Source organism: Engraulis encrasicolus, chromosome 17, assembly GCF_034702125.1.
Source record: "Engraulis encrasicolus isolate BLACKSEA-1 chromosome 17, IST_EnEncr_1.0, whole genome shotgun sequence".
Lineage (NCBI taxonomy): Eukaryota > Metazoa > Chordata > Actinopteri > Clupeiformes > Engraulidae > Engraulis > Engraulis encrasicolus.
In genome coordinates this window covers 37,260,357-37,274,147 of record NC_085873.1, presented here as the reverse complement: position 1 = coordinate 37,274,147, position 13,791 = coordinate 37,260,357, and the positions used below count along the sequence as shown (strand labels likewise).

General features: G+C 43.7%; 1 protein-coding gene across 1 annotated transcript; it reads right to left on the bottom strand.

Annotated features, from left to right (window-relative positions):
* Positions 1–5,924: 5,924 nt before the first annotated feature.
* On the bottom strand, positions 5,925–11,871 carry tmem101 (transmembrane protein 101). Its single transcript, XM_063221342.1, has 4 exons — positions 11,736–11,871; positions 10,656–10,836; positions 9,510–9,656; positions 5,925–6,238 (listed from the first exon to the last, which is right to left on the bottom strand). Exons 1-4 carry the CDS (start codon positions 11,864–11,866, stop codon positions 5,930–5,932), a joined length of 768 nt encoding a protein of 255 aa, XP_063077412.1. The 5' UTR covers positions 11,867–11,871; the 3' UTR covers positions 5,925–5,929.
* Between the last annotated feature and the right edge of the window lie 1,920 nt (positions 11,872–13,791).

Genomic DNA, 13,791 nt, shown 5'->3' with positions numbered 1-13,791 from the left:
GAGAGAGAGAGAGAGAGAGAGAGAGAGTGAGAGAGAGAGAGAGTGTGTTTGTGGGTGTTTGTCAATGTGTAACACTATTTTTAGTACGTTAACAATGCGTTAATGTATTCTGTTATCAAATAAAAGTGTGTGTGTGTGTGTGTGTGTGTGTGTGTGTGTGTGTGTGTGTGTGTGTGTGTGTGTGTGTGTGTGTGTGTGTGTGTGTGTGTGTGTGTGTGTGTGTGTGTGTGTGTGTGTGTGTGTGTGTGTGTATGTGTGAGTCCAGTGCCCAGCCGACTAAGCCACGGCTGGGCCCATCCCCTGTACATGTCTTCTTAATGGGGGGTCAAGGTGTCTGATTTAAAGATAGTCTCAGTCTGGCAGGCCCAAGGATCCCTTGCTGTGTGGTAGGTTACAGGATAGGCCATGTGTACATACAGTACAGTGGAAAGCAGATCTGGAGATATGAACCTGCTGACAGACAGGGGGTGCATCCCAATATGTGACCTTGCCTCCTCCACTTGTTCTTGTCTCCTCGTCCCGCCTGCTGGCCCCTCCTCCGTGGAGAAAACAATACAGTTTCCCAGCTGTCAGCCTCGCCACAACAAATTTTGAGGGACTGTTTTTCATTCACCATCCCAATTGCAAATGAGAAAAAGACTTTACAATTGAGCTTTTGCAAGATATTGAAATATAATGCTGTTGTCAGTGATGTCATCATGACGAGAAGCAAGTGGAGGAGGCAAGGTCACATATTAAAACGCACTCAGGGTGTCAGCCACTCTACCCCACACTCAGGGCCGGTGTTCTGTAAAATTCTACTACATGTAATATAATCCTACAAAGCCCCATTGGGCATGCGCAGACCATGAAATGTCACGAAAGGTCAACACCAGACTGTGCAGTATTAGCGGAGAACAGATAAATAGAGTACTTTCATTTACAATTTACACTACAGGTGTGTGTTTATTATCTTTATTTGTGTATGTGTGTCTTAGAAATTGAAGTTTGACCCTGGCAACTTAGCTAACTTGAGAAGCCAGGTTTTTGGTAGTACTTGTATCCATAACCTTGCGATTTTATTTTCATATCTTTCATCTCGTAAATCTAACACCCTGTTTGGTGTCACTGTTTTTTAATTTCACTGTAAACAATATTTTGTAGGAAAATATTACAATGTAGGAAAATCTGTCAGAACACCGGATTAACGCGCACAGGCTAGATACAGTATGGCTTGCATCTTAGGGGGGCCCACAGCAACCTGTAGCCTAGGGGCCCATGGCCATCTTAATGCCGGCCATGCCCACAGTAGACAGTCTAATCAGAGAGACGTCAGCACAGTTCCCATGGGCTGGGTCAGGTGCAGACTGATAAGACCAGTGGCTTGCACTGAACTAGAGTTGTGTCGTTCATGAACGAGCCGGTTCTTTTGAACGGCTCCCAGAAGTGAACGATGGGAACCGGGTTACAGCTGGGGGAGCCACTCTGCCGCATTTTCGTTCATTTTTCATTAATTTTCAGCATGTGACCTCGACGTGAGTAATTAAATTTGGGAAAAAACACAATGGTTTGCCTTAAAGAGTGGCAAAAACAGTCTTTAGAAGCAGGAGAATAATCAGTTGTTGTTTTGACAAAATTACCCAGAGGTGGAGTCAAAATATTACATTCTAAACACTGAATAAATAATTTTAAAAAGAGCCAAAAGAGCCAGTTTTTTGAACGGCTCTTTGAAACGAACGAGCCACTAAGATCCGGATCCCATAAAAGAGCCATAAATCCCATCTCTACACTGAACTGGATGACAATTTGATGTGTTTGTGTTTGTCAAAAGAAACCCAGAAAAAAACCCTGTAAAATACCGTTAAAGGGACACTTTCCTGCACAGTGTCCCTTTAAGCATGCATGTGGACTGCTACGCGGGCGACACAGGTTCGATTCCTGACCTGGGTCATTTCCCGGGCAACATGTCATCATGCATAGGCGTATCTATGACACGCTGATTTGAACCCACTATCGCGTGTATCCAATACGCATTCCCAAGTTAAGGCGTGCTCCACAACGCCCTGTGACAGGTAAGGTTTAGGGATGGTTTTGGTTTAGGCACAATTTAGGTAGAAATTCGCCTAATCTAGCTGTTCTTGGCAAAAGTAAAGCAGCAGAAACATTGCTTTACTGACAGGTTAGGTTTAGGGGTGGTTTTGGTCAGGGTACAGCAAAGCATATTTGCGTTTAGTAACAGAAATGCGCTGTGACAAAACAAAATCGTTGACACAGCAGGAAAACGGCAAACCTTGTCACGTGTCAAAAGTGCATGAAAGCGCTTAACAGTTGCGTTGAGGAGCACGCTTTAACTTCAAAATGTTGTAATTTTGTAATGCTGAATGCACTAGCGTGCGATACATACGCTAAAGCATGATGACAGCCTGTCCCGGGAAGTAACAGGGTAATGTGAGAATGCTGTGATTTTCTGTGTTAGTATTAAGGGCACTGAGATTGAAACTCCCATTGCTGAATTAGTTGTACAATACCACCATGCTAATAACTGTAATGATGCATTAAACTACTGTGATAAATGTACTGTTGTAATGACAAAACTACTATAATATGGCATTACACATCACACATTACACTGGCCCACACAACCTTCTGGTCACATGACCTCATCTCTTCCTGCCCGAGATCAAGCTTGTTCTCAGACACATGGAACGGAAATACAATACAATGCAAATATAAATACAACCTGTATTTATATAGCGCAATATCACAACTAACGTTGTCTACGTTATACGTAAATACACACACACACACACTTTCCCACATTCACACACCAGTTCTAGAGGCCGCCGCACGGCGTCAATTCAGTTGTCCAGGGTTCGTGTGAGAAAGTGCAACATACACACACGCACGCATTCACACACTCAACACAATAACAATATCCCGAGATAAAGAGAAAATGAGAACCGTCAACAATTTTACATACAAAAGCATCATTTTATTTAGTTCTCTTATAGCAAAAAAACAAAAACAAAGTAAAAAGGAATGCAAGGGAGTTCCTCACGGCTCCAAACGGTAGGGCTGAAAAGCTCTACTTGGACACCAAGACATTGCATTACGTACTGGGTGGGGTAATTCCAAGACTGGTTATTTAAACCAGGTTAAAGGGGTATGCCACTATTTTGGGGCTTAATACAGTTAAAATCGTTGGCCAGGGTTTATATAGGTGGTAAAGTGTCTTATTTTTCATGTAAGCCGTTGTCTTTGTTTCATGTAAGCCGTTGTCTTGTTTTAAGACAAGTTAAAAGAGGGAGCATGTCGCTAAGCTAGTGAAAGTCAATGGATCCGTGTAGCATGTAGCAATGCTACATGGTGCCCCAAAATAGTGGCATACCCCTTTAAGTTAGTCTGGAGGTAATGGTTAGGGCTGCACGATATCAGAAAACAAATTCAATACTCTAACAGCATGCAATACCTCGATAACGATATTGATATTTAAACGATATTTAGAAATATAGCCGAGTGTTTTTCTTGTCACTAATTTGTCGGTCTGTGTGGGGGGCGCGGCTTTGGTCGTAGCAGGCTTCTCACGCATTTGTTGACATTCAGCTAAATCGTACTTGATATCGATAATTAAGTCATTTTCACGATATGCATATGGCCATACTTGATATCGCGATTTCGATACATTTTCGATATATTGTGCAGCCCTAGTAGTGGTACATGTGCTAATGAACCAGGTTAAGTTAGCCTGGAGGTAGTGGTCAGGGCTGCTGACAGCTTTGGCTGGGCCCGGGACAAAGGGCCCCAAATCCAATACCTACAATGTAATGATTATCCATTTCTGGGCCCTGGACAAGTGACCCCTTTGCCCCCCCATCAGCTTCCCTGGTAGTGGTCCATGTGCTAATAAAGAACCCGAAGTCCTTAATTTCGTAACAACAATTAAAAAGACAGCTACAGGCCATATATTAGCAAATGTATCCTTTTCTGTGTGTTAACTTAGGATAATCACTCATCAATTGCTACGTTTACATGAGACATCTAATTCGGAATTAACTGACTTTAATTCTGAATAAAGCTTAATTCCGCTTTGAAAACGTTATGTAAACACCTCTTCATTCGGAATTAAAGGAAAGATCAAAGTATACTCGACGGACCTATTTAATTCTGAATTATTAACTCTGAATTAAACATCATGTAAACGTACTGCATGTTTTTGGAATGGAATACCCCACTAATGTACAGCAAATACAGAGCCGTTTTCCAAAATGCTATATATCCTATTTCAAATTTCATTATCCAATTTCAAAAATGTTTTCATATTTTCTATTAAAATATCAAATAATTTTGACCTAATTCCATTTAACCTGATGCCATCTTAAAATCATGAAAATTGGCTTTTTATAGCGTTTGGGAAAAGAGCTCTTCAAATGTAAACTGCTCATGTACAGCACAGTAGACTGAGACCATCCTTATAAATAAGCACTTAAAAACAAACCTATGAATCAAATCGAATGTAAACATGATGGCTGAAATAGTTATGCGTGTATGTGTACATACATACATTTTATATTATTATAAGAAAACAAAATACCAAATAGATATACAATTACAGTAAAACATTTTTGGTAGCACTTTACTTGACGCCGGTGTCATAAGCATATCATTAAAGTGTCATAATAGTGTCATGACACAGTCATATATAGATAAGTCATAAACATTATGTCCATGTCATAAACATTTTATGACTGTTGGCCTGAAGTGACTTCGGTTATGTCAAAGTTGTCTTTGCCATAACTGAAGGCCAACGGTCATAAAATGTTGATGACATGGACATAATGTTTATGACACGTGCATAACACTATTATGACACTGTAATGACATGCTTATGACACCGGCGTCAAGAAAAGGGTTAACCCTTTTTTTTTTTGCTTTGCTTGGACAAACAATCAGAGCTTCCAATTTCTTTGACTTGGATATCGGAGTGTTCAGTCATTAAGATCCTCTCCCTTTTAGACGGTGAGATCCAAGTCTTTTTTTCGTGATTGGATTTAAGTCCCTTTTCACAATGGGCTTAGGTTCGAGTCCCCTCAGTCCACACACACGCACACGCACACACACACACACACACACACACACACACACACACACATACACACACACACACACACACACACACACACAATCATATACTCATTCACACAGGAAATAAGCCATGATGAGTTCTTGTTCCCGTCTACCCCACAACACCTCCCCCCCCATACTCCTGGCTCCCTGACATACATCACAGATGGAAGGGTCAGTCATATGTTAACACCACACACACTTCACTCATTGGTAGCCATTGTCTGTGAGCGTGCGCACACACACGCGCGCACACACACACACACACACACACACACACACACACACACACACACACACACACACACACACACACACACACACACAACTCTGCATCCACCCGTACGAAGTACCAGCGTCATGGCAAACACGCTCACGTTATGACTGACACACACACACACACACACACACACACACACACACACACACACACACACACACACACACACACACACACACACACACACACACACACACACACAACCAACCTCCGACTTCCATCTGTAGCGCCAAGCCAAAGATACCCACATTCTCTTGTGCTCTCTCCCTCTCACTCACACACTCCCCGCCCCAGTCTCTCTCCCCTCATCATCAGTCGGTGGCCAGTGTGAGCATGGTGCCAAAGATGCCCAGAGACAGAGAGAGACACACACACACACACACACACACACACACACCCCAGAGTCTCTGCTCTCCTCGCTCCTCCTCATCCGTCGGTGGCCAGTATAAGCGCTGTGCCAAAGATGCCAAGCATACCTATATTCACTCTCTCTCACACACACACACACACACACACACACACACCAACCCCCGAGTCTCTCCCCCCTCCTCATCCGTCCGTAGCCAGTATGAGCGCGGTGCCAAAGATGGCCACGTGCTGCCCGATGAGCTTCATCTGGTTCCAGAACTCCACGTGGCGGGCCCGGTGCCAATAGCCCAGGTTGCCGTCCACCACCAGCACCAGCGGGGGCAGTAGAATGGCCAGGCACTGGGCGGCCCGCCGCACGTAGCAGCCCGACAGGAAGGCCAGCGCCAGCACGCCCAGCAGCACCACCAGCAGCTGCACCGTCACCTCGCCGCCCGCGATGTGCTCCAGGAAGGCCTCGCGGTCCTCCGCGCTGTGCTGCAACGAGTACACCTGGTGGAGGGAGGACGGTACTGCAGTTAGGAGTAGTAGAATATTATAATGTGTTAAATATCCTAGTATCAATGATACAGGAAGGCCTCGCGATCCTCCGCGCTGTGCTGCAACGAGTACACCTGGTGGAGGGAGGACGGTACTGCAGTTAGGAGTAGTAGAATATTATAATGTGTTAAATATCCTAGTATCAATGATACAGGAAGGCCTCGCGGTCCTCCGCGCTGTGCTGCAACGAGTACACCTGGTGGACGGAGGACGGTACTGCGGTTAGGAGTAGTAGAATATTATGTAAGGGTTAACGTTCGGCGAGAAGGTCGCTACCGTGGAATAGCAGCACGACAGAGAGAATCTTTAGACCCCGACGCGGAGCGGAGGGGTCTTGTTCTCTCTGAAGTGCTGCTATTCCACGGTAGCGACCTTCTCGCTGAACGTTAACCCTTACATAATATTCTACTACTCCTAACTGCAGTACCGTCCTCCGTCCACCAGGATTTAAAGGATTTAAAGGTTAATTAATCACTGTCCCAAATCAGCCGGTGCTTATCTGGGTCAATAGTAAGTGAACGATGACTTAAGTAATAAATGTACGCATTAATGGTACAGAAAGGCCTGCCGGTGCTCCATGCTGTGCTGCAATGGGTACACCTGGTGGTTGGAGGACGGTACTGCGGTTAGGACTAATGAGGCACTGATGGTAACGTTGTCTAACACAGTGTTTCTCAACAGGGGTGCTGGGGCACGGGCCCCCCTCAGGGGTGCCGTGGAAACGTGGCTGATAAATAAATGATGTAATATAATACATATTTGTCTAAATTGATAAGTTAATCTTTCATCTGCCATTTACACACAATAAAGTAAATATAGGTCGCCCCAGTCAGCTGCAACTTCGAACGTAGGTCGTGTGACGTCTCCAAATGTGTTACTTTTCTAAGCTTGTGTGGTATCGGATGCGATGCCATGCTAAGGCTTGTTGGTTTGGGGTGCCTCGCCTAAAAACAGGTTGAGAAGCACTGGTGGGTCATTCCATGTCAATTCACACGCCTTCCCCACATGACCCTCTCCGATTTACCCGATATCTCACATACAGGTACCTTTTGATGTCAATTGAAAGAATACCAAGTATTAGCACCCTACGTCCAACGGTTGCGGAGATGAAGCCCTCCAAAGTTGGGGTGCCATGCCCTCTTTTCAAGCCTACGAATTGCATACAAAATTTACAAGCAGATTTTGACACCTCTGGTTTTAGTTTGAAGGAAGATACAGGCCTAAAAATCACCATGGCCCCTCAATATGACCCTGTCTACCAGATGAAGTACTTACAAATAGCATGCCTTGGTTATTTTTGGCTATATTAAGCCTTAAAAACTGAATTTGTGAAAAGCGTGATGAAGAGTCTTGCCATTTTGGGGTTCCAGATCTTGGAAACTATGTATGCTTTGGGAGTTATAATTGATTTTCCATCATATTGGTGAACTGTACAGTGTATTCCAAAAAAAGTAGAGCGCTCAGACTTTTAATGATGGAATAGGAGGGACTCAAAAACAGCTTTTGGACAAAATGACCTTACGGTACCCTCTACTTCAGGCCTTAAATTAACCATGTGGGCACTTGATGACTGGAACGCCCTTTTAACCCCATGTACAGTAGCACTGTATCAAACATTCAAGCTTGGAAAAACTTTGTTTTTCAAAGTTCTTCATATTAATCTTGGCCTTGAAATTATATGTATTTGTCTATGTCTTATCACAGTGTCTGTTTTCTCTGCCGCCATCTGCTGGTCAAAAAACGCAACAACAGTGTAATGTAAGAAAACAAAAGGGGCTGGAAAATCTTGCCCATAAGTTACCAATAGTAGCCAAGTAGCCTAGAAGCCTAGACGCCCGAGGGGTTAAGCTCGCTAGGCTACCAATAATTATGATTTTTAACGAGCATTATGCAGAATTCTCAATCATGATTACATTTCTACCAGGACACCCCCACCCCCATGTGTGGTAGAAATGTAGTGCAGGGTGAGGCCATCTTGGCACTGGCATCTTGATTGAGCATTAAGCAGTCACACTTAAGAAGTTATTTAAACTATATTCATCATGCTTGTTAAAATCATAATTAATATATAGCAATATACGGTATAATAATTACAGTGCTTTATTGCTAAATTATGGGCAAGATTTTCCAGCCCCTGTTGTTTTCTTACATTACGCTGTTGTTACTTTTTTAGACCAGCAGATGGCAGCAGACAAAATAGACACTGTGATGAGATATAGAGAAAAACATATACTTTGAAGGCCAAGATTAATATGAAGAACTTTGAAAAACAAAGTTTTTCCAAGCTTGAATGTTTGATACAGTGCTACTGTACATGGGGTTAAAAGGGCGTTCCAGTTATCAAGTGCCCACATGGTTAATTTGAGGCCTGAAGTAGAGGGTACCGTAAGGTCATTTTGTCCCAAAGCTGTTTTCGAGTCCCTCCTATTTTATCTTTTTAAGTCTGAGCGCCCTACATTTTTTGGAATACACTGTACAGTTCCCAAATATGATGGAAAATCAATTATGACTCCCAAAGCATACACAGTTTCCAAGATCTGGAACCCCAAAATGGCAAGACTCTTCAACACGCTTTTCACAAATTCAATTTTTAAGGCTTAATATAGCCAAAAATAATCAAGGCATACTATTTATAAGTACATCATCTGGTAGACAGGGTCATATTGAGGGGCCATGGTGATTTTTAGGCCTGTATCTTCCTTCAAACTAAAACCAGAGGTGTCAAAATCTGCTTGTAAATTTTGTATGCAATTCACAGGCTTGAAAAGTGGGCATGGCACCCCAACTTTGGAGGGCTTCATCTCCGCAACCGTTGGACGTAGGGTGCTAATACTTGGTATTCTTTCAATTGACATCAAAAGGTACCTGTATGAGAGATATCGGGTAAATCGGAGAGAGTCACCTGGGGAGATTCTAGGGAATCATGTGAATTGACATGGAATGACCCTGGTGTAACAGTAGGGCACTGAATTACTGTGCCAGTGACCAGGGTTCGATTGTGGCCCGGGTCGTTTGCCGATTGTGGCCCGGGTCGTTTGGCGATCCTTCCCCGTCTCCATCTCCCCAATCGTTTCCTGTCTCTCCTCCACCTTCCACACACACACACACACACACACACACACACACACACACACACACACACACACACACACACACACACACACACACACACACACACACACACACACACACACACACACACACACACACACACCATCCTTACCATGCAGATGAGGTATATGCCCAGGAAGACCTGTCCGGTGGACTGCAGTGAGCGCGTGCGAGGCTTCTGGCGGTACACCTCCCCCGCCCCACTGGCCAGAATCAGGAAGCCACCAATGATGGCCATGGTCCTGGAATACATGCGCACCTGCAGGAAGAGGGCGGAGGAAAAGAGAGGGAGAGAGAGGGAGGAAGAGAGAGAGAGAGAGGGAGGGAGGGAGGAATAGGGATAGAGCGAGAGAGAGGGAGGGAGAGAGCGAGAGAGAGGGAGGGAGGAAGAGGGAGAGAGCGAGAGAGAGAGAGAGAGAGAGAGAGAGAGAGAGAGAGAGAGAGAGGGAGAGAGGGAGGGAGGGAGGGAGGAAGAGGGAGAGAGCGAGAGAGAGAGAGAGAGAGAGAGACAGAGAGAGAGGGAGAGAGAGAGAGGAAGAGTGGGAGAGAGAGAGAGAGGGAGAGAGAGAGAGAGGGAGGAAGAGGAAGATGAAGAGGAAGAGAGAGAGAGAGAGAGACAGAGAGAGAGGGAGAGAGAGAGAGGAAGAGTGGGAGAGAGAGAGAGAGGGAGAGAGAGAGAGAGGGAGGAAGAGGAAGATGAAGAGGAAGAGAGAGAGAGAGGTCATTTCATGTGAAATCAGACACTTTGGAGTTCACCCGACACGGATTTTAATACAACTTTAGCACGGTTCGTCGACAGCTGCCACAGCCAATGGGAATGTTGGAATGCTTGCATTCTGCTTTTGATGGACATACTCTAGTCTCCTCAATAGCTCATATCACTCTTGCTGCACAGAAGCGAATGGACCACCATCCCACACCGTGTGCCTTTAAAGGGTTCTTCTTACCTTTAAGGAAGAAAAATCTGCACTCACAGACTGCGTCTCATTATTTATTTATATTACCACCATGTCCAAAAAGCAAACGCATTTCGGCTATCAAGCCTTCATCAGTGAGAGGTACCACGCACTGATGAAGGCTTGATAGCCGAAACGCGTTTGCTTTTTGGACATGGTGGTAATATAAATAAATAATGAGACGCAGTTTGTGAGTGCAGATTTTTCTTCCTTAAGTTGATACATTTTATCGCGCACCCAAAGACTTTTGTTTTTACCAAGAAGTTGAGCGCGTCCGTTGCCAAAACTTGAATTCTTCTTACCTTTAACCAGTCCCCATAGTGGACGAGGCCGCCCACGTAGGACACGTAGGTGCTGAGGGCCAGCTGAATAGCGGCAGCCAGGGCGAACCACCTCCTCTTCACCCCGAAAGACATGAAGCTGGCACACAACACCGCCACGCCCATGTCGATGTACAGGTAAGGCACCTGGATATCCGGCTTTCTGCAAGCAGCACCATGACCATGTATATAATGTTAAGTTACACACACTACACTATGCAGATGTTGGAACAGATGTTGACAGACGATCTGGTGGGGACAAGTAGTTATATCCCAGATGTGAGATACACAGTGATTGATCAAAACTAATTCTATTAATTGAAGTTAAGAATGATGACACTACCGTTGGTTCTGACATCTGGGTCACCAGTTCTCATGGAAACCAGATAGTCTGTCACACCGGTGGTCTACTATTCAGTATCCATCAGTAGCATACAACACCAAAGCACAAACGTACAGCATAAAATACTAGGCTGGTGCTTTCTCTTTACTGCAAAAAAAAAAAAAACACACACAATCTTTTCGTAGGGTCTCAAAATTTACTCAAAAAACAGAGGTTTAGGTCCTGCCTTCCGTCTTAGTTCATTCATATGCTGGTTTTGACCGCACCTCCATAAGCGCTCAGTATGCAGGGAAAAATAAATTATAGGCTACACCCGTAAAGGGAGAGGGCGCAGTCACAGTATCAAGTTCATCAAAGGCGCACTCCCCATTTGTTACAATGTTATTGCTACCAGATGTTGCCAAACTTGTTACTTGTAACTTCAAACTTACTAGCCTAGAGCACTGAGTTCAAAAAGATATCACAAACCATTGCCCATTGAACCATTGAATTAAGTACAAGTCACAACTAGTATTTTTTGCCAGTCAGCCTAGTCCATAAAAAGACAGAACTCTTTTGCATTTACAGTAGAACTAGTAGAGGTACGTTGGCAGGCAATGGGATTCTACCCACATCAGATAATGTTAGCATACGCCAGCAGCAGTTGGGTGAGATGGCTCACACAGACAGACTGCAAGAAAAGCCTCACAGTAGTCGCCAAATCCTCTCTACTTGCCTACCTTTTCACATCGGCTCTCTCGGCGAAAAGCATCAGCATGCTGAAACAGTTCCAGAACCCGAACCGGGTCAGAATGAAGGAGCCGAACTGAGATATGAATCTCAGCACTTCTCGCCTGCCAGGGGCCGCCATGTTGATTCCGGGCGGAAGTCGCGTTGAAACTTTGGGATGACGTGCACTAGGGCTGTCAAAGAAGCTGACTGCCCTCTGGTGGTCTTAAAGTGTACAGCGTGCATGTGAGTGATACACTGACTTGTACAGTAGGCTAGTACTGTATCACTGGAGTGATACAATAGGCCTACATTTGGCTGGCATAATGATAGTTGCCTCAACTTTCCTGTAACTACAAGACCACAAAGACAATCACAATGTTAAGTGTCAAGTATAAAGACAAAGGTGGGAGATTGTACGAGCAATGACACAAATAAATGACTCAAAGTAACATCAATGGTATTTTACATCCGACTTATGTCTGGTAAAGAAGACAGAGCGTAGACCTCCTCAGGTAAGATTTATATGTGATAGGCGGCGGCTTACGTACAATTTTCCAAAGAGAATAGAAAAACTAAAGACTTTCTGCATTTGTAACATATTGCACCACTAACACAAAATAGAGAGAAGATAGACTAATGTATATGCCACTACAAAGTACAACACCTCTATGGATAGGGTGAGGGTTACGGCGATAGACTTTGTACAATCACATCATATCAACATAAGAAAGGACAAATACCCTATGCAATCCTGTATAATTCCACCTATAGACTTTATACAATCATGTCATGTCAACGTCAAAAAGGACAAATAGCAATCCTATATAATTCTGCCCATTGTTTCAAACATTTCTATTCGTCCAACATTTGCATTTGAAGAGTTTCTTTGCAAAACGAGATATCCACCATTTTGAGTTTTTGCATTTTAATATTGGAAATGATTGTTAGTCAAGTCCTATCATCTAGGCCTATGTGTGACATACTTTTTAAACCTCTATAAAAATGCATTTTGCAATGCAATTCAATGGAATTCCCAATACAAAAATGGCAATTACCCAAAATGTTCCAAAATGGATAGCCTAGGCCTACATCTCATTTTGCAAAGAAGCTCGCTCTTTGTTTCAATAGCAATTAGGCCTACTATTGGCAATGATTGTGGAGCACCTCCGTGGGAGACTTGAGCAAAGCAGGCTTACTGAAACCCATCTAATTGGTGCCCTTAGCCTGTGCTACACTGACAGGTCAGAGAGACATAATCTCTTGGCCGCTTGGAGCATCCTGGCTGGCCGTCCCTTTAGCCTACTTTCCAGCCTACAGCCTTTGTGTCTTCGTAACACTGTGAACGGCCAGTTTAATACTGTAGGCCTTGCATTGCATTTTCAGACGTACCTAATCGGCCTTCTTACATTCCCCCAAAAGATAAGGGGATATAAGTGAATAAAAAAATATATAGTAACTGAATAACAGTAAAGAGATCCCTTATTTTCCCCCAAAACAATATGCTATATACATGAATATGTTAGTTACTTACTTACTACTTAATTACTTAGGCTACTAACTTGCTTACTTTGGTTATTGCAGTCAGAATGGCACATCTAGAATCTCACATCCAGGTAGGCCTATAGACTATTGAGAATTGTGTGTTTTCTTTTCTCCAATATCTAAAAAAGGCACTGTGTCTCATCTAAAATACTAAATATTTTTGACCCATATGATTCGAAAAAGCAATAAGTAGGCTAGGCTTGAGGCCTTCCGATGTGCGTCAATTTTCTCAGCAGTTACACTCGAGAATATTGAGTAATTCAGTACACTTTGTCCTTCTCACTTGCGTGTGTTGACACCATGGCCATAACTACCATTGAGGACACAGAGGTCATGTCCCCGGTATTTTTTTCAGCAATTTATCTATGATGAAAATCGATATATGATCAACAACAATGGTAAATTCAGTCTGTACATTCCATTTATCCTCAAGGCAGTGATTAATGAAAACAAACTTAAGAGTTTGACTGAAGTGTTTGAAGCATTCTAAATATACACTATGTAGTACAGCGCGCAGTATTT